The sequence below is a fragment of the Pezoporus flaviventris genome, unplaced genomic scaffold (genome assembly GCF_033815535.1).
Source record: "Pezoporus flaviventris isolate CSIRO_AGI_PZ_B2104156 unplaced genomic scaffold, CSIRO_AGI_Pfla_v1 ptg000059l, whole genome shotgun sequence".
Taxonomy (NCBI): Eukaryota; Metazoa; Chordata; class Aves; order Psittaciformes; family Psittacidae; genus Pezoporus; species Pezoporus flaviventris.
The window spans coordinates 1,099,878-1,124,770 of NW_026892607.1; the positions used below are offsets into that span (position 1 = coordinate 1,099,878).

A 24,893-nucleotide genomic window follows, 5' to 3' on the forward strand; every position below is an offset into this window, starting at 1 on the left:
TGGCTCTTTCCCATCATCAGTGACACTTGGTACCACTGGGACTTTCTTGCCTAACCCGGTACATAAGCAGCTGATTCCACCACTGTTCTCTGCTGACTTCCATGCGCTGTGAGCTATTTTTGTGTTTATTTACTTGAAATATAAGCCCACCTGCCCTGCTTTACATAAATACAGGCCGAGATCTCGCCAGAGTCCTGCGTCTGCAGTGCAGTGCTTACCCACTTGGAGCAGAGATCAAGTTCTCCTTGCCTGGCACAATGTCAAGCATAATGGCATTAAATAAACCAAATCCTGACAGCTTTGGGCACTCTTTTATTTATCCTTGTTAGTCAGAACTCCCTCAACCACAGTGGGAACCCTCCCAGAGCTGGGAAGCAGTGTATGGATACGGACACGAGCCTCCAGCGAGATAGCTCATGGGTATACGTGCAGAGCTGGTGAGGATGGGCTTTCCCTGACCCCAGAAGGTCAATTGTGCTGATGATGTCTGGTGCTTTGCCAGGAAAATAAATCAGGTTGTTGGTTCTGAGAAGCCAGCAGTCTCCTGAAGGTGCCACGGTTTGTGCTGCACAGGGTGGACGTGCAGGGATTATACAGCTTTTCTTCTCCCCTGCCACACTTAAAGGTCTCTAGGTATAAAGGGAGACCTTTTCAAGAGTTAGCTGGAAAATTTACAGGTCCCTCATCCCTTTTACCACCCCATCTCCTCTCATGCCTGGGAAGCAAGAGTATATCCTTGGGCAAGATGCAGGCATGGTTTGCTTATCTCTCATTCCAGTTTGTTACATGTTTAAGCCCACTGAAGTGCTCAAAGAGGTTTGGTTTCTTTCTCGTAAGGCAAATCTGGGAAGTGTAATGTACAGGTATCAGAGTACACTGCCTTTGCTCATCCTTGCTCTGCATTAGGCTTGCACAGACAGGAGCTCTGTCACTTAGGGACACTTACTGGGTCAGTCTCTTGCATTCATACACCTACTGCGAGGCAACTTAGTCCTAATTTCTGTCCCTGTGCTTCAGCCTTACATGAGTATAAAGCTGCACACCAAGATCCAAGCATAATTAATAATGAATGCCATTCTGGAAGGGGTCTAACAGAGGTTCTGCTCATCAGTGGAAACAGCAATTGCATTTGTTGCTTTGGGTTTGACAGTGCAGGTTACCAAAGCTCCAGGGTGACACTGTTGTTGAAGGGCACAGGTAGTTGATGGAGCTTGATTCAATAAATCTTGGTTATGGGTTTTCAACCAGTTTTAGCTTGAAGGAGCAGGAGCAAAGCTTTGATTAGTAAAAATGTCCTCATTCTGCATCAGTCGTGTAATTGAAATGCACTTCATTAGCAGTCAGAGCTCCTGGCCACCAGGCAGGACCTCAGAACCACTTTGTTCACCAGGGAATGACTTGAGTGGATTTTTACCCCCAATGGTTCATGTTATATCTGCTTTCCGTGTCTGCACCCACCGTAGCATGTGGATTCCCAGTGTCAGAGAATGCTGGGAATTAATACCTCATCCCAGGGAGTGTCCAAGGCGTTTGGATGCTTACCTTCTCCTGGCTGCATTTAAAGCCTATGTGTAGAGCTGTGTGTACCGCTGCCTGGTACATCAGTGAGCAGTTTGGTTTGTTAAAGCAGAAAGCCAAAGGCAGAACAATTTTATCACAGAATCCCAGACTGGTTTGGGTTGGAAGGGACCTTAAAGCTCATCCAGCTCCAGCCTGGTCTCGAACACTGCCAGGGATGTCAGTCAGCACAAGAAATGCTTCTCAGTGAGCACTGTGCTGTGATTTCTGCTGTGAAATACATCCCATGTGAGATGTCTGGGGTGTGCTGGCTGTGATGTGGTGCTGTGTGTCTAGGATTTTATATCTGAATCCACAACCTGCATCTGTCTCATTGTGTGTGCATGCATGTGTGTCTGTGCGTATGTGTATGTATTCAATGGTTTCAGAGCTTTAAGCCAGTAATGCAAGGAAACCAAAATCACAGGGCACGATTTGCTCTGTGGTTTGGAGAGAACCACATCTTCTGAGAGCTCCCACTTTCGGCAAACCAAGCTCAGGCATTTCAAACAAGACAGGATTTGCTGAGAAATGTGGTGAAAAAAGACACTTTGGCGTGATTGATATTTATGGTTTGTGTAAGTCTGCATCGAGAGATTGGTTGTTTCTTTGAACCATCTCAGTAGCCCTCAGTGCGCAGAAGTCACTTGATCACCCTACCGAGGATATACCTCTCTATTGAATCAAGTTCTGGTCTATTCATATCTTTTTGTCAATATGCCTTCTGTTACAGATCACTTTTATCCTGCCTTTGTCACAAATCAAGAATATTTTCCATGTGGATTCCTGTGAGGGTAGTGAGATTTGCCCCATTCATAGAATCACAAAGTGGTTTGGGTTGGAAGGAAACTTAAAGCTCATCTCTCAACCCCAGTCAGGTTAAAGCCATTCCCCTTGGCCTGTCCCTACAGGCCCTTGTCCCAAGCCCCTCTCCAGCTTTCCTGCAGCCCCTTCAGGCACTGGAGCTGCTCTCAGGTCTCCCCTTCAGGAGCCTTCTCTTCTCCAGGCTGCCCCAGCCCAGCTCTCTCAGCCTGGCTCCAGAGCAGAGCTGCTCCAGCCCTCGCAGCATCTCCATGGCCTCCTCCGGCCTCGCTCCAACAGCTCCACGTCCCTCTTGTGCTGCTGCCCCAGAGCTGGATCAGGACTGCAGGGGGGCTCTCCCCAAAGCACAGCAGAGGGGCAGGATCCCCTCCCTGAGCTGCTGCTCCTGCGCTGTGGGTGCAGCCCAGCACATGGGGGGGGGTTTGGGCTCAAGCGCACAATGAAGCTGGGTCATGGGGAGCTTCTCCTCACCCAACAGCCCCAAATGACAAGCTTAGAACTACCCTGAAGTTCCTGGTCCCTTCGGAGTAGTTCATATCCCAGAGGAGTGCTGGCACTGCGAGATCACTTGCTGCGAGAGAGAAATTCAGTCTTTTGGCTCTTGGACTTGCCAAGAGGTTACTGCATCTGCTGGTTGTGCTTTATGAGACAGGGCTGTTTGGCTGCTGGGAGCTGGACTGAGATCCCCCACTACAGCGTTGTTATCAAGGCAGGTAACCCACAAGGAAATCTCTTCTCTAACTTCTGTTACTCCCCTTCTGAGTTTTCAATAGCTGGGTTTTGAGACGATTATTGTAATGCCCTAATCTGCTGTCCCTGGCCTTATATACACAGCATGGCTAACAGCAGCACACAGACCCGCTGTCAAAGGCAATCGGCTGGGGAATCTGGGTAAGAAAATCCACAACTTGGCAGCGCTGTGTTTCAGGAGGATTAGAGACATGCACAGACCTGAAGCTGCATCCAAAATCCTGAATTGCTGCTGGATTTTCCAGGTTGCTCAGTCAAGTCTGGATTAGGTTCAAATATTCCTCGAGCATCCATGTATTAAATAGTGAAATGCTTCGGGTCCTGTATAGCTACAGGGTAAGGGGTTTGATAACTTCAGCATTTTAACTGAAGCTAAACACCTGGTAGAATGGGATATTTGACCAGAATCATGACCATGAGAAGGTAATGGGCTAGAATAAGTGTTTCCAACCTATTTCTCGCATCACTGATGGTCTCTTTAGACTTTGTGCAATCAATGTTCTGTATCTCTGAGGTAGGAACCCTCCTCCCAACACCGCAGCCACCCCTCAAGACACTCCCAGTTCCAGACGTGCGTGGTCTTTCTGCATCGTTCCTCCAGAAGCCGCTTTGGTAGCATCAGGACTTTGTGTTGGGAAAATGGAGTCCTGTAACAGACACCCTGAGCTGGGAAGTGGGACAAACCAGAGGGAGAAGCTTCTGGCACAGCGAGGAAGGGACCTGCGAATGAACTTTGGGAGACTTGAGAAGTTAAACAGCAGAAAAATTTGGCTTGACCGCAAGGAGTGGTTTGGGAACGGGTTACAGATGAGTGGAGCAGAATTGGAGGAGCTGTCTGTAAATACTTGAGTAGGAAACTAATGAGAAAGCTACGGGGCATTCCACCGTTTCAGCTTCCCAGTGTCATGTTTGCTTCGAGGTTTTCAAGGGGAAACTGTGTTTTCCTTTACTGGTAAATAGTCTGTACAAAGTATTTCAAGTGTGTCTGGATGCTGTCAGAGCTGACTAATGTTAATGAACCCACCCGTCCCATTTAGCCCTGTAGTAAGGATGTGCTCATTTGAACTCAGCAGAATCTGTGTGCTTGGGCTTACTTTGGCAGACACTTGCTCTTATCACCTGCTGAGCTTGATATTACTGCACTCTTTTGGCCTGAAGAAATTAGGAATGGTGATGAAAAACCTTTGTGCAGCTGTGGGGTGTGCAGCTACTTAGGCAAGCAGTTGGGCCACTGGAACTTCATCTGGCTGTACCGTGCTCAGCGTGTTTATTTGGATTGCTGTGCCTTCCAGAGGAAACCTGTATCCATTTCCAAGCTAACTCATTTCTTAAAGTACAGCAGTTGCCACGACTTTGAAACCTAATCTGTGTAGATCTGCAGTAGCATTACATCAAATGCCCAGCTTCTTGTTTGTTGAGCTAATAAAAACATCATCAGTGCTTTATCCTTCCAGCGCCTGCAGAAGCAGTTAAGACTGAACAAGCCAACTTTGCCCTGTGCCTGTTGATTTCCTATTGTACAGGCTATTAACTTTTAGAGACTGCAGGGTTTTTTTTGTGGCAAAGCCATTACAGGGTCATGAAGACCACAGCCACTTGGACTTCTGGGTGCAATTAAGGCTTGCTAACTCTTAGTTGTGTTGTTTAGAAGTGGCTCTTTTACACCGACCATTTCTTTAGCCTTACTGTGCCTGGGAGAGCGCATAAGGACCGCTGAGTAATTTAAGGATTCAGGAGTTTGACTTCATCAAACCTTAGATTTTGGTGGCCAGAATTAAGCTGCCAGCATGATGCTGAGGTCTGCGTGGCTGTGATGTTCAGTAGTCCCTGAAATTTTGGCTGATTCTGCATGGGTTGAAATCAAGGGGAAGGTAGTACATGTGCTCAAGCCACTGATGAAACAATTTGAAGATCCCCCCAGAATAGCAATGAAAATGTTTGGTCCTATTGCTATGTTTGGATTTAACTTTTCTTAATGTTAGAGAGTTATTTGAATCCAGGAGGTGCTGATGAACCCCAGATTCAGGAAACCTTCCTATAGTAAGTAGTAACTGTGGCTAAATCAGTACATTAACTCATTCCAGCAATGAAGGGATTAAAAATAAACCTCTGAAGCATTGATGTAAACCTTTTGTGCAGACTAATTGCCTATGTAATTGCTGTTGTTAGCGAGTATATGGAGAGCCCTGAGCAGGAGTCCCACCAGGGCAGGACGAGGATGTGCCTGTGTCGTGTCACCCGTGTCTGAAGCCCAATCTGGAGCCATGAAAGGGGACTTCAGCCTTCACCTCTGAGAGACCTTGCCCTGTCTTGAGGCTTTTGATAAATGGGATTAACTGGAGGGGCTTGGGTTTGGTCTCTTGAGGATGCTGTGCCTGCATGTGATGGAGACAGAGGGAGCTGGGTCAGGATCCTGCCTCTTGGCGCTTCCCTTGGTGCTGCCAACTGGGCTAAGCCCAGCTCTCCACACACACATTGACCAGTTCTTACTCACAAGTGTTTTCTGGTTGGTTTCAATGCAGATTTAAACCCCAGCTTTTTAGCAGAAGAAATTAAATCTACCATCCAAAATGCCCAGGTTTTAAGCCTGTCTGAGATCAGGCTTGTGTGGGTTTACACCGGGGTGTAAGTTCCTTTTGAACAATCAATGTAGCTCAGTCCTGACTTGGCCAAAGCATCCAGCTCTGGCATCAGTTAAATATTTACATTCCCCCCCTTTTTATATAAATTGTGCTGTATTAGCATACGTTTCACAGTGTATCCTTGTGTTCCAGGCTCTTGATAAATTTGGCAGTTTTTCCATTAATCACCATCAACCCATGTGAAATCCCAGGCACGAGGTTCAAGCTGTCAAAGGGGCAACGTTTACTGTTTCATCACCCGCAGCCAATAAGTCATGTTGCAATGTATGCCTCGCACCACGAGGGTATGGTATAAAACACAGCGTGTTTACACGAGGGAGACTTCTGTGTATTTAAGGAGTCATTGTTTCAGGAGCATTCATTCATTCATGGGCTGACACGGGCCCATTTTTCGTCATTGCAACAAAAATAATTAGTGAGCTCCGAAAAATCAGGAGCAATGTGCACGTGGCAGACTCCTGCTGGAGTTTTCCTCTCAAGTCCTAAGGGTTGGATCGGAGACTGCTGGTAGCCTCATCCATTTCAGGCCTTTGTGGCCCTCAAGTGCTGAGGTGAGAGGAGTTACGGTGTGTTGGGATTTATGTTGGAGGTAAATGGTTCCTTGTTTGCCCTCCCCGTGCTTGGCTGGGTTTGCCTGCTCTAAAGCTCATGTGGGTGGATTTAGTGCAGTGGCACTGATGGAAGCCAGGGGTATGCAGGCAGGTGCAGTGCAAAGCCTTGTCCAGGCACTTCATACAATCCCAGGCTGATTTGTGTTGGAAGGGACCTTAAAGCTCATCCAGCTCCAGCCCCTGCCACGGGCAGGGACACCTTCCACTAGAGCAGCTTGCTCCAAGCCCCTGTGTCCAACCTGGCCTTGAACACTGCCAGGGATGGGGCAGCCGCAGCTTCTCTGGGCACCCTCACAGGGAAGAGCTTCTGCCTAAGAGCTCATCTCAGTCTCCCCTCGGGCAGGTTAAAGCCATTCTCCCTTGACCCTGGAGACATCGAAGGCCAGGCTGATCTAGTTGAAGATGCCCCTCCTCATGGCAGGGGGTTTGGACTGGGTGAGCTTTGAAGATCCCTTCCAACCCAAACTGTTTTATGATTCTGTGACTCAGTAAGACCTGCCTTTATGGGCAAGAAAACAATGTGTTCCTCCACTTGCATACTGCCACTTTCAATCCCGTTATCCTTCCAGTGTCCATTTCCAATTGAGCAAAGACAAATCATTCTTCCTTGGAAAACGCAGTGATCCCATGGCTTTGGGCAGTGCAGGATCATGCCTGGCCCATCCAAGCAGTGACATTCCCAGGCACACCGAGCAGGGCATTTTCTGCCCTAGGTTCACCGTGCACCCGGGTTTCCCGACTGGAAGTTCCCTTGTGGTCGATGCGCGTTGAAGTGCTGTTGTAGCCACGTTTCTCCAGTTCCTAAGCACAAAGACTCGACTGTGAGCTCTCAAATGCTGGCCTTCAGCCAACTGGCCCTTTCTTTTCTCCATTCCCTGTCATTAAAGCTGTGGCTTGCTCCAGGGTGCAGTGTTTTGCTCTTCTTAAGTGGAACTGTTAACGACCCAATTTAGAGCCATGTAAAGTGCACCCAGATTCCACAGTGACTTCTAAATCCATGTACATTAATGATAATCTGTAATTAATAGCTGCAATCAAAAGGAATTGTAGTGCAGTAATTAGAAATTTAGGATTAAAGTATTAGCATGTAAAAAAAGGCCTCTTAAAAACCACTTCTTCCAAGGGATGTCTTCGATCCCATGGAAGAAAACAGTTTTTAACTGATATGACCTTAGCTGAAGATGAAGTTACTACAGGGTTTGTCGTCAACCCTGACTCATGTCCATTGGAGCCTTTACATTGCTAGTGCATGTAAAGGTTTTTTAAGAGTTTGCAACTCTTCAGTGCATAGCAGTCAGATGATTTTCTGATGATATTGCCTGTTGGTATTCCAGAACCAGTGTTAAGAATGATGTATTTGAGAAAAGGCTTTAATCTCCCCACTGGGTCTTTTGGGGTGGGTATTACTGGTGTCTTCTAAGTACAGGAAACCCTCGTGACTGCCCACCTTTCAGCCAGGTTTCCTGCTGTATCAGAGAATCAGAGAATCCCAGCCTGGTTTGTGTTGAAGGGACCTTAAAGCTCCTCCAGCTCCAACCCCTGCCACAGGCAGGGACACCTTCCACTAGAGCAGCTTGCTCCAAGCCCCTGTGTCCAACCTGGCCTTGAACACTGCCAGGGATGGGGCAGCCACAGCTTCTCTGGGCACCCTGTGCCAGCACCTCAGCACCCTCCCAGGGAAGAGCTTCTGCCTAAGAGCTCATCTCAGCCTCCCCTCTGGCAGGTTAAAGCCATTCCCCTTGGCCTGTCCCTACAGGCCCTTGTCCAAAGCCCCTCTCCAGCTTTCCTGCAGCCCCTTTAGGCACTGGAGCTGCTCTGAGGTCTCCCCTTCAGGAGCCTTCTCTTCTCCAGGCTGATCCAGCCCAGCTCTCTCAGCCTATGTCCTCATGGAAAAGAGCAGATCGGCAAGACAAGGTAAGGCAGAGGTGTCAGGTGCATACAGTGCTCTTGGCTTCCTGCCCTGTAATCAGAAATAAGGCACTGGGATTCTTTCTGTTGATGCATCATAACCAGGCTAATCCTTCAGTTTATCTCCAGCCCTGGGGAGCTGGAGGTGTTCCGAAAGACACGCAGGCAGAGAGGTTACTCGTTGCGTACGTGCTGATGAAAGTGCCAGTAGCAGTGATGAGATGCTCTGATAGATGGTTCTGGGCTGTGGGATAAATGAAGTTCCTAACAATTTCCAGTCCTGTGTAAATGAAATCATCCTGCTGCACGTCTGGCTTCTGAAGCTGAAAATTAATGTCTTTTATCTCTGAGCTTAAATTGTTCACTGGTGTTGAAAATTTCCCTATCTAATGCCAATGATTAACCTACCCCAGGCTATCAATAATGATGTAGGACAGATAAATAACAGAGAGATGTGCTTGGGAGTGTTACAGTTGAAGAGCGTGAATGGAATTAATCATTTGAATGCTGGTAGCATCATCCAGGATCATCTCAGCCCCTAACTGGGAGCTCCAATGGGTCCTTCTCCAGCAGAACGTGACACAGTGATGACGACAGTTGTGAACTCTGCAGCTATCATCTGGTAAACTCTTACCTCTCAGCTCTGCCTGTACAAGGCTTTGGCAGAACAAGCTTTGCCTTTGCCTTTTTAGCCATAGAGTAACCAGGTGGAGTAAAGCTAACTAGTTCATCTGATGCATTTGAAGCAGAAATGCTGTCATGCAGCATTTTACCTTGCTTACCAGGTAGATCTTTGGTTAAGGCCTGTTCTCTGGCAGGTTTTGTTGTGTATAGTTTGTAGGCTCCTCTTTGGAAGTATTTAAAATGGCAGTACAAAGAGCAGCAGCTTCACCTGAACATGGAAGGTTGAGTCTCTTGGCCTAGGTATGTTTCTAACATGGACTGTTTGCTGCAGACCGTATATATGGTAACTTTGACACATCATCATGTAATGTAATTACTACGTTCATCACTAATCAATGGAGGGTTTGTTGTTGAGTAATGGTATTGCATACTATTAAAGGCAGTAAATTGTCCTTAAGAGACACCTACCTTCTGTGAAGAGCAGAAATGCTTTCAGCGACTTCCCGTCTTCACAGAATCATTGAATCCCAGACTGGTTTGGGTTGGAAGGGACCATAAAGCTCAGTTCCAACCCCCTGCCGTGGGCAGGGCCACCTTCCACTAGAGCAGCTTGCCCTAAGCTCTCTCCAACCTGGCCTGGTCTTTGTGCAGTTTTGCCTCATTCAGATGGTTCCTACCTCCTTTTGAAACACAAGAGTTGTATCATGCAGACATGTCCACTGCCACACAGAGATCCTGATGTCAGGAAGATAAAATCCTTTCATGCATTGAAGATACAAGCAAAATTTGAGCTATATATTATGGAAATTTCAGGATGGTGCCAACTTTTAAACAGACAAGAAAATGAGCGTATAATAGGTCGTATCCATTACTGTCTGCAGAAAGTATGTCTAGATTTCCTTCAGCACCTCCAGGGTGGGCTGTGGATAGGCTGGAAACTGGCTGATTGCAAAACGTAGTTTCTTGGGAGATCAGATGAAAACGTGTGGGGAACTTACAAAGGAGCAGTGAAACTGAGAACACAAAAGGCAAAAAAGGGAAGATGAGGGAGATAGAACTGAGAAGAAAAACAGCCGTGAGGCATATCTGTGGGAAGATCCTGGAAGAGATCAGTCAGGTAGGAACCAGACAGAGGGAAAGATGAAGCGTCGGTCTGGAATGTGCAGAAAAGCACAAAGTGCTGAGCACTTAGTATAATTAGATTTTGCTCTAAGTCTCTATAACCTTATCTGTGATTCCTGTTTTCCTGATGTTAGATCCAAGTACAATAGCTGAGGAGTCTATTTTATGGTGATTTTTATTCACTTCTTTAAGGGGTGTTGATGCTTCTAGTAGATTCAATGCTATAAAACATTAATTGGTGATTTGGCCACAGCTGTTGTGCCCAAATCCCCTATTAAGTTATCCTGTGTTGACCCTCCTGGCAGCGTGGGATAACTCCCCATTGGTGTCTGGAGTATTGTCTTGCCCAATCTTGTTTCTAGTGTCTCGTGAAATTGGGATTTTATCGCTTCCTTAGGCAAATTCCTCCCTAGGATAACAGATCTCACTTGGGGTAGGCTTTCTGTGCAGCTTCAGAGAGTTGCAAATGGAACAGTCTTTTTTTATTTAGTTTAAACATTCATTTTTGTATAGTTTATCTTGCTACTCAGATTTCGAACTCATTGGTTATGCTAAGTGTCTCCTTGCTCTTTTTGCTGTTTCGGCTCTTCTGCAGCGAGATCTGAGCTGCGTATGTTGCAGTCACGTTTGTATTTGTATAAGAAAAAATTACTTCCATTTATTTATATAATTATAGAATTAGGGTATAGACTGCCCTGCTATTGGGATATAATGTAAGACAGAGGATACCCCTTAAGAAGACACTTGAAATGTTTTGTTTGGCCTTGAGCAAGCTGCTCTAGTGGAAGGTGTCCCTGTCCGTGGCAGGGGTTGGAACTGGATGAGCTTTAAGGTCCCTTCCAACCTAATCCATTCTAGGATTCTATACCTTCGACCTTAAAAAGCTATGTTCTGCAAGACATGGGGTTTTTCTCCATGCCCCTGAGAAGAAAGCCTGACCCAGGCAACGCTTCTGCTGGATGTCTATGTTCTCTTGCTTAGCAGCCCTGCAGACCTCATGCATTGCTCACAGGGCCTTGCAAGCAGAGCATCCCCATTCTCAGACTGATCATGCTCTCTGCTTTGTTTCTATATAGCAGATTGATCCCCCATTAAAATCTTCAATCGCTTCTGGGTTTGGTGTCATCTTAGTCATCTGCCTCTTTCCTGCTCTGATTGATATTCTCTTTACTTTGCCTTACAAATGCATTACCCAGATATATTAATTACCCTGGGCACAGGGCGTGTATGTCCTTGGTTCACTGGCCAAGGGATGAAGCTGCCCCATCCTTTTGGTGGGTCTGTAACCGTGACAGGGCAAACACTGGAGCGCTGAGTGGTGGTTGGTGCTGGTGAGAAAAAGAGCCATAGTGTGAGGCTGTGATAAGAGCTAGCTCTGTAGTTGTCCTTCAGGGGCAGAGCTTTGTAAGCCTGGTTGAAGTTTATTTAATCATAGAGGCTTTAAAAGGAATGACTTGTGTGAAAGTCACTCTACGCTTAGGCAATATAGTAATAAAGGCAGGTATTAGCCAACTTCTCTGTGGGGAGTGTGTTTGAATACACTTTACTTGGCTCTTCACAAGGGTTCTAATTGTGATTTCTCATTAAGACCAACATCTCTTAATGGTGATGGAGATTTGAGCAGATACTTATCTTTCCAGCGTTAAGGGTAAGATTCATCACTCATCTGGAATGATTTCATCCATAAAATAAACCTTACCGGGATAATGGTTCTTTCTGCTGATCCCATTTCTCAGGTTGACTTCTTTTCAAAACAAATCCTATTGTTCAAATAGTGAAAGTGGGGCTTAGGAGGGAATTTTTAACATTCAAGGATTAATTTTTCCACTCCTCATTAAATATTAAGCGGATTTCCCTCTTTTTTGATGGTGACAGCAAATAGGCAAGCCTGTTCCAGTGCCCCAAGTGCAAGTTGCTGGGTGTAAATCCCATATATGGGATTTCCAGAATAACGGGAACAGTTGATTAGTGGGAGTTTGAAGATCAGGTTAGTGAGTGAAGGGAGTGGATTGGCCATTGGTGAGGGGAGTGATGGATGCTGAGCCCTGCTCCCGGGTGGAATTGCATTTGGTGTGACCCTTCTTGGTGCTCCAGCTCTTTGGCCCTCTGGCACATGGTGTGTCCCCAAAGGGAAGAAGAGCAGCTCATTCCCAGCCTGGTTTTTAAACTGTTTTCCTCCCGGTGGCAGTTACAAGCAAGGTGGTTGCAGGAGAGGAACCAGTTTGGTCAGATGAGGCTTTGATCCTTCTCCCATCCATGACTCACCTGTCATGGGCTGCCTGGGAGCTCACCTTCCAACGGAGCACGCTTTGTGCTTGGCCTGAAGGTTCTAACATGGTTTTTCCAAGGAGAGATGTCACTGCTCTGGCTTCCATGCACAGCAATCCCAAGTCATCGCAGCTGGAAATGAAATCCGTGCATGTATCTTGGACTTCTTTCTCGGATGCTTTTGTTCCCTGCATTAACTTTGATTTGGTGGTGTGTTCCAATGCTGAGTAGCTGCTCTGCATGTTCCTTTCAATCAAATAAAATGCTTACTCAGGGCACAGTGATGCCTTGCTCTGAAATCAGAGCTTTAATTCAGGAGTATCAGAACCTTACCAGCTTCCAGACTGAAGAACTATCTCACAAACAGTCAAGTTTGTTCTTTTAATGTGGTTCCTTCTGTAGATCCGGTGGTGGATGTGTGCTCTGTGAGATCCACGGTCATGTTCTCAAAGCCTGTTTAACAAAACATTAATATGGACACTGGAATTTGAAATAGCAAAATACTGTATGTGGTCACAGTAGTTTCGTTGCTTTTTCTTTCATTTTGTTCAATGCATGTTAGATGATTGCAGAGTATGGTTCTCTTGTGGGCTCTTAATGCAAGTGTATTTCCAAGTGGACGGAAGTAATGTTACCTACAGAAAATGCATTGTCAAACACAAAACTTGAATGTGTGAGGAGTTTGAATGACAGAACCCATTGCTCATGGCTTTGAGCAGTGCCCTGTGGACGTGAGAGATGCCCTGTTTGGTTTCAGTGGGAGGAGTGAAGGGCAACAGCACCTCAGATCTATGTCTCACAGGCCTGCAGGATCTGCCCCATTTCATTGGGTATCAGAGAATGTTTTGGGCTGAAAAGGACCCTAAAGCTCCTCCAGCTCCAACCCCTGCCACAGGCAGGGACCCCTTCCACTAGAGCAGCTTGCTCCAAGCCCCTGTGTCCAACCTAGCCTTGAACACTGCCAGGGATGGGGCAGCCACAGCTTCTCTGGGCACCCTGTGCCAGCGCCTCAGCACCCTCACAGGGAAGAGCTTCTGCCTAAGAGCTCAGCTCAGGATCTGGCCCCGTTAATGTGTTTCTGCCCTGTGCAGGCCCAGGGCTGTGTTGGTAGGTGAGTTATAATGCCTTCAACTGTGGTGTTTACATTGGAAATACTTGACAGAGTCTTAAATAAGCAGTGCTACCAGGTGGGCTTTTAAGAAAGGCAGTATTTATAACAAGTGTAGTGGCTGTATCTGAGCTGAGCTGCTTCATGCATTTGTGTGCCTCGGTGTTTACCATTTTCTTGTGATTTTTCAGTGAAATAGAATAGTTGCCAACTGGTCAAATAAAAGCAGAACATCTCTGCATAGCCGTGCACTGCACGGTTTTATGAGTGAAATCGCTTTGTAGTTAAAAGCTGTCTGGAAACAAGCCGAAGGGATGGTGTCAAAATAAAATCAATACACTTCAAAATAGTCCTGTTCTGGTCTGGGATCCTGCTGATGCTCAGCATAGAACGATAGAATGGTTTGTGTTGGAAGGGACCTTAAAGCTCATCCAGTTCCAACTCCCTGTCACAGACCCTTGTCCCAAGCCCCTCTCCAGCTTTCCCGCAGCCCCTTCAGGCACTGGAGCTGCTCTCAGCTCTCCCCTTCAGGAGCCTTCTCTTCTCCAGGCTGCCCCAGCCCAGCTCTCTCAGCCTGGCTCCAGAGCAGAGCTGCTCCAGCCCTCACAGCATCTCTGGGGCCTCGCTGTGCACCTACGAGATCGAGTGTGATCACCCCGCACAGGGGATCCAGCCAGGCTGTAGGTTTGGGTTGCAGGATGTTAACTTGTGGTGAGTCTTTTCAGCATCTCCGTCTGGGAGGTGACGCATTGAGCACTGCTTGGGTTTAGTTCAAACTCAGTCTCCTCTCCCATGGTCGGTGCTGGAGCACTCGTTTCCAGCATTGCTCTCCTCCTTTTCACAGTCAGGTTTCCTGGGACTGGGTGGTTACAGGGAATTAGGAGGTGCACTGCGTTTCCGTGCCATGGAATGGGTGTGCACACCCCTTCTTCACACCGTCACTCACTAAAGCTCGTATATGTGTGTATTAATCCCTGGGGTTGAGTGAGAGAGATCCTACTCCAGCAGCAATCCTTCCCAGAGGCCTGAAGAGCCTCATAAGGTGCATGCGGGTCAGCAGTAATGGGGGGGGGGGACGGGACAGGACAGTAATTCCCCTCCTCCAGTTACACACCAGCGTCCTCATATGGGTATTTGATGAAATCACTGTTTTACCATGACCTATAGCCGAGCCTGGATGTGTGCTAGCAGTTCTCCTGACACCATCCTCCGTACAACTTACTCTGTGTGTTAAAAACCAGGTAGAAATACAAGTAAAGACTAAAGTCACCATTCGGCTTTATCAAGAAAAGGAATGTATATCAATGAGGAAATGCTTCAGATCAGCCTTTCCAGGCTGTGTTTGCATGAGTTGTAGGAGGATTTTTCATACAAGTAGCCCTGTTAACATCAGTGTCTTCTTGTGCACACGGGTTTGCAGGATTAAAATGGCTTGTAAATGTTAATAGATAACACGTTCAGCAGCCTCATCACTGCAGTCGTTCCACCTCCATAAAACCCAGGGGGAGATTTTAAGGTGGGCCAAATGCATCCCAAAGATGGGTTGTTTCATTAACACAGGGCCTCACAAGGGACAGCGCTGCAAAACCAACCCCAGCGCTGGCCCGGTGCCTGTCTCCACTTCACTGGTTCTGCTGCCCAGATGTCTGCCAACACAGAGCATCGAGTGCATTTCAGAGCTGCTGTTCTTCAGATGATCGTAGTACTCTGACAGCAGCTTCATCCCTTTACTCTCCTGACGATACAGAATCAATATATTAACAGCATCTTGATTTTTCTCTCTCTGTTTTTCCCTTCCAGGAGCAAATTCATCAGTTGTTGCTGATTTTATGCCCACATCCTCATGGAACATCTCCAGTGAATTAGATAAAGGTAAGTGGACATTAAAAATATATAGAAAGATGTGAAATTACATTTGAAAATCTCACTTCTTCCTCTTGACTTGGCCAAGTCAGGAAGCAAAGGGTGCATTTAAGATAAACCTTGTTTCCCTTGTGATCGTTTGACATTGAGTTACACGTGGTTCTGTGATTCCTGGAGGAAGCTCAGCTCGTTTCTTGTACCAGTAAAGTGTTCCACATGGTAAAAATACTTCAAGATGTGAGTTCTGTTGGTTTATGAACTGCCTGACATTTTGTCTGCTGGATCTCAGGATCTGAACTCAGAATTAACAAGCATCAGGCAGGCAGTTTGCCTCGATGGGGTTTATTATGAGATTTGGAAGCTTGAAATTAGGGGGGGGGGGGGGAATACATTTGCAGGTGGCAATTATGTGTGATTTGGAGCTCTCCAAAGGGCATGTATTGTAAGACAAAGGGATGCATTTCTCATTCCCCTTCATTTCATAAACTAGGCACCACCAATTATTTAAGCCAAATTGCTCAGCTTCCTCTAGCCCTTGTTGCCAGGCAGTAGCCTGCAGCTCCAGAGTCAATCTGGTCTTTACAATGCTTCTAATGTAACATTTACAGTGGAGGATGCTGTTAGCCACAGCAAGTGTGCAATTTGCTTGCTTATAACTTGGCCAGCCATTAGCTATTTATTTAGACTGAAATTTCCCATCGTGGAGTCATGCCACAGATGGCTTTTCCAACTGTTTTGACTGTGTTTTGATAATGTTTTTTATGAACATGTGTTCATGATGGTTTATGTTTACACATAAATATGTTTTCTGTGCTGGAGGAAGAGAATATGCAGTTCTGAGGGAGTACTTTAAGGCAAGTTTGGCTCTTCCATATTTGCCTTCCTACCAGGGAAGGAGCAGGGCTTCCTGGTGATCCAGAACGCACTGGAGAAGATGAAAGCTGAAGGGTTTGTGCTTGCCGGTGGGAAAGGGAGAAAAACACAGTCACTAAGCAGAGAACTCCCAATTCACAGCACATTGCTGAAAGGAGGCACTGACAGAATGGGTGTCTTATCCTGCCACAGTGATTGATGCAGGTGTCCGTGGCAGAGCTGCAGGTCTGGGCTGTGCTCAGGTAACATCCCAAAGCTATGGAGAAGTGAGAAGTGAGTAAGTGGCATTGAAAAAGCAAGTTAAGGCCACAAAGCCAGTCAAAAGTTAGGAAGTGCCAGAGGGAAGGCAATCAAACAGTCTTAATTCAGGCCTTTTATGATATCTTTGGCAGGTAACCTTTACTAACCTACAGGGTAGATTGTTCTCTAGGAACCCTTCTTCTGAGCACAAGAGAAGACAGGGCCACACTTTGCTGAAGGGGTGGAAACACTGTATTGCACGTGCTCATCAGTGATGTATTCTTCGTTCTCCACTGTGAGCCCAAGGGTTCAACTGGTAAATCACCCAAAATTGGTAGATTGCTATGTATTATACAGCAGGCTGTGTGCCTCCAACCAAAACCTCGATGGAGGGGAGGGTGCATAAAACATATTGAAGATACTGTAATTTGGCAGTGAATTGTATCTGATCTGTGTTGAAAAGTAGCCCCCAGTAGCTTCTGTGGTGTTATTCCTAATGGGAGGTTTTGTGTAGACTGGTTTCTTATGACCAGAGTGGTTTTTAACCCGTATTTTGGTTAAGCTTTCTCTAAGCTGGTAGTTCAAATCCTCTTCTCTTTCAGTAGCGTGTGCCCCAAGTGACCACATTCCAAAAGCTTTCTTTGTACAGTTACAGAATTTTAGAGAACCTTGAAGGAGAGACAGAAAGATCAAAAGTAATGTCAAAAGGCAAAAAACATACGGATGGTGGTGGGGACGTGGCCAGAGAAGCAGGAGTCGGGGTGTTTTAGCGGCTTCATAATGGATATATTGAATAAGAGAGAAGAGAAATGCCCCATCCCTACAAGGGCCTGTAGGGACAGGCCAAGGGGAATGGCTTTAACCTGCCAGAGGGGAGACTGAGATGAGCTCTTAGGCAGAAGCTCTTCCCTGTGAGGGTGCTGAGGCGCTGGCACAGGGTGCCCAGAGAAGCTGTGGCTGCCCCATCCCTGGCAGTGCTCAAGGCCAGGTTGGACACAGGGGCTTGGAGCAAGCTGCTCTAGTGGAAGGGGTCCCTGCCCGTGGCAGGGGTTGGAGCTGGAGGAGCTTTAAGCTCCCTTCCCTCCCAAACCAGTCTGGGATTCTGTGATAGATTTAGCTGGTGAACAAAGCAAGGTTCCGAGGGGCAGCAGGGACTGCCCGCCTCTCTTGCTGTTTGCTCTCTACAAAATGCTCTCTGTGCTGGGCTGTATCAGCCAGGCATCACCACCCTGGCTCCATGAGAAAGCAGGAGCTCCAAAGCTAACAGAGGCAAAGCCTGTGGTGACTGCCACCATCCTGGGTGTTGAGTCATCTTATTGCTCAAAGCAAGGCTCACACTTTCCGTGCCAGTGCTGAGCCTGTGTCAGTAATGAAGCCATTTTCCACCTTGCTTCCATGGCACCTGTTCCTAAGCTATATTGTCAGAAACAGGTAAAGTCCTTTCCCGCTTCTAATCCACCTGGAATGCTGCAATTACCACTCGCTGGGCTGAATCCTGCATTCCTGGGGGATTACCAGCCCCTTTGCTAGACCTGATTAGCATTTAGACTGCTGTAAGCTTACACACCTAAACACGGATTTACATAGGTGATTAAAATGCATTTGCTGCCCAAAAAGCTTAGTCAGAGGGGCGGGTTCTCCCCGTGTGCCTACAAGCAAAGCGAGGAGCACAGGTTTTGTCTTGTCTAAGGGAGAAGCAGGGGCTTTAATGTGGGAGCTGCTGGTTCTACTGACGGTCTTTGATTCCCCTGGTTGCATGAAGCCCAATGCACAGCAGCCCGTGCTGACTCGGTGGGTTGAAACCTCAGAGGGGAGAATTAGACATGCTCTTAGTTTCCATTTCTTTTGCAAACAAGCACCTCAAGAAGTCAACGTTTCTGCTGCACTCAGCATTGAGGTCATGCAGGAGTCCCAGTAAACCTCATTTTCAAGCCTGTTAAGTTCACCACATGAAAGTGGTTTCCAGCCACATTTCCCAATTAAATGGCTGTCTGCTTTAAGTGGCTCTACCTGCTGCCATTTGGAAATGAGCATCTCTTCCTCCCACATCCCTCCTGTGTTTGGGAAGGAGGAACAAGCTCATAGTCTCGCTAAACACTATCCTGTCTTTTGGAACCATGACTTAATGTGGTGCTTTCCCTTTGCTTGCTGAGTTCTGCTGTGATTATCTTACAACTGAGCCTTATTCAGGTTTCCATGTCTATGAAATAAGCTAAATTGACAGCATTAAACAGTTGCCTGTTTATTCTTTTTAACAGGAAATGAATTTAAAAGAGACGCAGCCACCCGTGAAGAGCTGTTGAAAGCAGCGATTGATGGGAGGGAGGAGGTGGTTTCTCACCAAAACCTTAAAACAACAAACAAACTGGGCATAAAAAATATCAAATAATCGCTTTTAAAACAGGGGAAATGTGGCCATGAGCCTTTCTGTCTTTCCCGATGGGTCAGTCGTGGTCTGCAGAGGGAATGCCATGAGGGAAGAGAGAAATGAAAGTGTGATTAAATGAGTATTTAATTGTATAAGGAGAAATAAGTGAACTTCAGGGGGAAGAAAAGGGGTCTGGCCGTAGGAAAGGCCCATCTCAGTGGCAGGGTATCTGTCACCCCCAAGCTGCTGGCTGAGATGTCCCTTGGGATGGGGAGCCTGCAGCTGCCTGGCATGTGGGAGATGTCCAGTGGGGACCATAGCTCATCACTCTGTGAGGCTTAAAGTCCCCTTCTATGGGGGTTCCTTTAGGAGGAAGCAAGACAAGCAGCCCTGAGCGTATTATAATCTTTCCATTGTATTTTAATCTTCCCATTGCTGAAGGCAGTCTGGTCTCTCATTTCCCCATGTCTGTACATTGCCTCCCCTCTTCCCTTGCACTACAGGACAAGCTCGTGCTCCATCTCTTTGAGAAAGCTTCCGATTTGCCATGAGCTCTTCTTTTCCCTGATCCCTATTAAAAAAGGTGCAGAGCCCTTCATTCAGCTGCTTCTGTTCTACAAACACAACTGTGGAAGGGTTGGCTTTTCCTTCCGTCAGATGTCGGTTTATTTACAAAGAAATAGATAGGTCTGAATTTCAATGAGAGCCTATTTACATCTGGTACAGTAGAGGAATTGTTTGGGATCTCTTCATCCTTAGGCAAAGATAATATTGGAGTCTTTGCCAAGAAAGAGTCAGCTTTGAAATACTATTTTCTTTTGACTATAAGTAGGATTCAACCTCAGTGTATATTCACTCTACAGGGCTGATAAGAGGATGAAGCTGTCGCTGTGGCTTCCCCTGATCAGGTCCTCTCAGTCCCCCTGTGCCCATCTGCATCCTCCTTAGGAGCTCATTTCATCATAGCAGCTCCCTGCCCATGCACAAGGATGTGTCTTGGCTATGGCTGATCCAGAGCTGAGGACAGCATTGAATCAGAATCCCAGACTGGTTTGGGTTGGAAGAGACCTAAAAGCTTCAGTTTCAAGCCCCTGCCAGGGGCAGGGACACCTTCCACTAGAGCAGGTTGCTCCAAGCCCTGTCCAACCTGGCCTTTAGCCACTGGGAGCTGCTTTGTCTCCTCTTGAGGAGCCTTCTCTTCTCCAGGCTGCCCCAGCCCAGCTCTCTCAGCCTGGTTCCAGAGCAGAGCTGCTCCAGCCCTCGCAGCATCTCCATGGCCTCCTCTGGCCTCGCTCCAACAGCTCCACGTCCCTCTTGTGCTGTTACCTCATTGCTGGTACCTCCTCCTTCTCTTCACTTGGTCCTTCATGTTCCAAAGAAAACCTTCAGTGTGAGTTTTTGCAGGTACTGCCTGTTTTCCTTCCCTTGTCATGGCCTATCTGCTTTGCAAACAGGTATTAAACATTAGAATGACTCAGGGCTTGGGAACCATTTTCATTTTCAGACATCCACAATCCCAAGCCCAGACTTTGGGCTCCCCACCCCTCACAGCCTCTCTGTGTATCGCAGACCTTGCAGTCACTGCTGTGGCAACACTTAACCAGTCTCACGGTGTTCCAGGTTTTCTGTGGAAAGCAAACATTCCCTGGAGAGCTTGGCAACAAGAGTCAGGATTTTACAAAATGCACCCAAATCGCTCAGTGGGTTCAGGTTAAGCCTTAAGTATTCAAAGGCATATCAATACAAGGATCACCTATAGCAAGCATCCCTCCCCTGGGCATCCAGAGCTGAAGATAACTCTGGAAGGCCAAAACAGGGGATGAGGGAGCTGCAGCATCCACTCCACCCCCCTGTGTTTGTCACTGCGTGTCATTAGCTTCTTGGAGATCCTTGTGCAGGCAGAACATTCCCTGGCAGGGTGAGCTGGACACGGAGGAGGCCATGGAGCACAAGAGGGGCTGCAGAACATGCTGGTGGGTACAGCCATGCTGCTGATGGACCTTTTGGGTCTGGGGACTTCTTGTGGGGAGAAGCAAGCCTTGCCATCCTGACTGATGAATCCAGACTAAAGCTGTCACCTTGGCAAGTGTTTCCAGGCAGGGAAATGACCTGGCTATGAGTTGTTGCAGGGAAAACCTTCCTGCTGTCCCAAGGAGAGTTTGACTCTTGGGCAAGCTACGTCTTAAGAAGCATGAACAAACCCAAACGTGGGTGGATCGAGGCCTTCTGCCCGTGGCCCCAGTTCTTTAGAGACTTCCAGGTCCTCTTTAGACTTGACGTGAATTCGATACGCGCGGTGAGAGGGGAAGAATTACAGCTTTCACATCCATGCACCATTTACCTTCCTATTTTCCTTGATTATCTGGGGGATATTCAGTAAATCAAGCTCCCCCGATGGGGCTCAGGGTTCTCATTCGATTTGGGGGGTCCCGTTAGTAGCGAGGCAGTAAATTACAGCGACTTTGTTTGACCGTTTGCTTAGGCACAGTACATTAGCTCCTTTTGTTTGCTTTTCCATTGAGGGAGCGTGCGTTCCTCTTGGAGAGCTTGCGTTGCTTTAATGTCTCGTTTATAAATAACACAGGGTGTGAAATTTGGAGGTCAGGGAACGCAGCCTGCAAAAGAAACCTCCCTGGGTAAAGTCGGGCCTTCGTGGCGAAAATCTGCCCCAAGATGCTCCACTTACAGGGGATTTTTGTATAAGCTCAGTGTGTGCAGTGAATATCTGAGCGTTCTCCATAAGGTAACTCTCTAACAACCTTTTCCTGGCTCATCCAGCTATCTTTGCTTATTTGAAAGATTGATAGATCAGAGGGTCAAGGGACGTGTTTTATTGTGAGTTTCTGTTCCAAATTTCCTGACATTTTTGGTTCTGAAAAAAATAATAGACCTTTCAAAGGCACAGAAAGGGCTAATCAGAACCAGATCCTAAAGTGATGCTATGTCAAAATGTCAAAAATAACAGCTTTTCTTTGACTCTACAGCATTAATCTTAAGGCACATACCTTTCCGTACACCCTTCCTTTAATAGCTTGAGGTTTTGTACGTGGCTCTTTACTGCAGAGCAGCTTCTAAAGTGACAGCCAAATCCCTTGATGGTTTTCAGTAGTTGGGTTTATGGCTGGATGTGGACGTTTGTTTGCCTATTCCAAATCACTTCTCTTTTTGTGTGATGAAGTTTAGAGGCTTCCTACTCGTGCTATAAAACTGGCTCCTGAGTAAAGAAAAGCTTCATTTCCCCTTGCCAGATTAGAGCATTGAAGCTGTCCTGGAGACATCTGTCCTTAAACCTGGAAGTTGACTCATAAACGGAGAGGCAGATGTGAGCTCTCAAAGGCATATTAAGAATGTATGTTGGTAGGGAGGGCAGTGAGTTGTCCGGTTCCTATCCAAGGCAGTGGGGTTTGGGTGCCCACCCCCAGATAACATTTGGGAAGCCCAGAGGCATCTGTGCTTCTCTTCCTTCGTGGTCCAGGGCAATCTCTAAGCTTCTGATTATCAGCAAGCAGCAATTAATTCTGGGAATCCCAAATACAGTGAATGTCTCACATGGAGATCTCCAAAGCTGTAAAGCCTCAGGCAGTGTGCAGCCTGTTCCAGTTCAGTCAGTTATCCTCAGGTGGAACTAAACCCTCTAGATAGTGTCTGGGAAGAGAAAGCCCAACACACAGCTGTGTGTATCCTGAATTGAGTCTTGCACATACACATCACTGAGGAAACTCATTTGAAACTGAGCTGGGCAAGCAAAGGCAGTGGAGTATTTCCTTTTCTCCCAAGACAGTTGACACTGAATATTTCCTCGTGATTGTCTGGACTTCTTTAACCCTGAGATTCCTCATATGGGTTGCCAAATCATGGGTTGAGTGCGGTATCCCTTTCCTCCCACTGTCATTCCTCTACTTTTATATATTTAAAATAAGTGAAATTCCAGCTGGGAGTCTTCCTTTTGCCCCTTTTAATAACAAGGGTATGTTGATCAGACCCACGGATCAGACCTGCCAGGAGTTGTCTTCCTTTGTGAGTTATGGGCAGATCAAGTAATCAATGGTTAATCCTTTTTCCAGCGGAGAAGTATGGGCTCTGTCTATGGCCATGCTTCAGTCAGAAATCCTGCTGGTTGCTTCTTCAGCTTAGAGCTCAAGTTCATTGAGCCCTTCAGGCTGGGTGGGCTCTGTGTTGTTGCATTTCTCCAAAGAGATTAATTCCATATAGAAAATGAGGTCGATGTTGGGCTGATACGTGTGGGTAGGGAGCAGGTCCAAGTGTATCATAGGATCCTAGAATGGTTTGAATTGGAAGGGACCTCAAAACTCCTCCAGCTCCAACCTCTGCCACAGGCAGGGACCCCTTCCACTAGAGCAGCTTGCTCCAAGCCCTTGTGTCCAACCCGGCCTTGAGCACTGCCAGGGATGGGGCAGCCACAGCTACTCTGGGCACCCTGTGCCAGCGCCTCAGCACCCTCACAGGGAAGAGCTTCTGCCTAAGAGCTCATCTCAGTCTCCCCTCGGGCAGGTTAAAGCCATTCCCCTTGGCCTGTCCCTACAGGCCCTTGTCCCAAGCCCCTCTGCAGCTTTCCTGCAGCCCCTTCAGGCACTGGAGCTGCTCTCAGGTCTCCCCTTCAGGAGCCTTCTCTTCTCCAGGCTGCCCCAGCCCAGCTCTCTCAGCCTGGCTCCAGAGCAGAGCTGCTCCAGCCCTTGCAGCATCTCTGTGGCCTCCTCTGGACTCGTGTAGCATCAGACTGGACTAATCCGATTAATCCAAAGCTCTCAGTGAATGAAAGTGCTTCTTTCCAGACTCATATATTAAATTGAACAGACTGTGTCAGCCTCTCTGGTACGTCCAGAGGGCTCTTTCCCTTTAGACAAAGAATTAACTCTCCTGTCCAGCAGCTGGAAACAGCGTCCTCACAGCTGCAGGTTTGCTTGAGAAAGGTCTGGAGATGTTCCTTTCCAGAGAAGTGTGTTGTTACATGTCTGTAATGGGATGTAACTTGGTGAGCTCTGTGGCACCTGGATTAAAGCTGTTTTCAGGCTTGCAATGGTTTGAATGGAGACTTTGATTTTAGCTTTTCCTTGAATATTCCAACAGATCAGAAGGGCATAAAGAAAAGGATAAATGAAACAACAATTTTTCTCATAAAATACACATTTCAGGGTTTAATCCTGCATCCCCATCGTGCTTTCAACACCGAGTGAAATCAGAAACATGCAGCTCACACGGTGTTTGGTGGCTGGGGCGGGGGGGAAGGTCTCAAAATCCTCCTCCTAGCAAAGAGGGTGTTACTGCTCTAAGATGTGTCTTTGGTAATTTAAGATCGAGTAACGGCGTGGTCGCAGAAGAGATTAACATTCCTCGGCTGGAGAGGACGAGCTTTTATTTTGAAAGCCACCTGGGTTCCACTTAAAAGCAGTGGAATGAATGCTGCAGGATTTATGACGGCCGGGCAGGCTCCTATTGAACAGTGTCAAACCGGAGCCGTGGAAGTGCACACACTTCCCTCCTTCGGAGGCACGCAACACGCGACGTTGTGTCCTTGCACAGCTGTTGCTGTTCTGTAACATCAAACCGGGCGAGAGGCTGGCCATGAAGGATACCTAAGATTTGGATTTTATATGCAGTGTCTCCAATTTATGCGCTTAGGCTCATGAAGATGACTTATGATGTGTTGTGTTTGCATTGGCAACGGCTCAAACCCAGAACTATATTTCAGGCTTGGCTTTCCAGATATTATCTCAAGTCATTTAAAAGTTCATTATAGGGCACCCGCTAGTGCTGCTTATAGTAAAGGGGCTGTCAGCATTTTTTTCCAGGGTTTATAACTCAGCCATTAGAAGGGAAAAAAACCCTCTGTGGGCTGAAACTTGGCATTGGGGGTCTGGGCCCAGCAGTAAATTGTTTTTACAAATTAAAAGAAAACCAGTTGGGCTATTATTAAATTAGAGGTGGGCTGCATTTTATTTAGAACCTTTTTCAGGCTTTTCTCCCCTTACTTCTCAAAATGAAAAGGTTTCCAAAGCGTTTTTATAGAGTGCTGCTCTCAAATACGGACCGGCTTTTGTTCTCTTCTTGAAACCCTGAGATTTCACTTCAAATATAATCAGAGTGCGTCTCCCAGCATAGCACTTTTCACCTTCAAA

General features: G+C 47.0%; 1 protein-coding gene across 3 annotated transcripts in view; it reads left to right on the top strand.

Annotated features, from left to right (window-relative positions):
* The window catches only part of ROR1 (receptor tyrosine kinase like orphan receptor 1), a 176,495-nt gene that overhangs the window by 101,806 nt on the left and 49,796 nt on the right, over positions 1–24,893 (top strand). For 2 of the 3 annotated variants that reach the window (XM_061469651.1, XM_061469653.1), the window contains exon 2: positions 15,213–15,284. In XM_061469651.1, the coding sequence (XP_061325635.1) occupies positions 15,213–15,284 (72 nt within the window). Of the gene's footprint in view, positions 1–15,212; positions 15,285–16,208; positions 16,422–24,893 lie in introns of those variants that run through there. The other variant, XM_061469652.1, reaches the window with a different exon arrangement.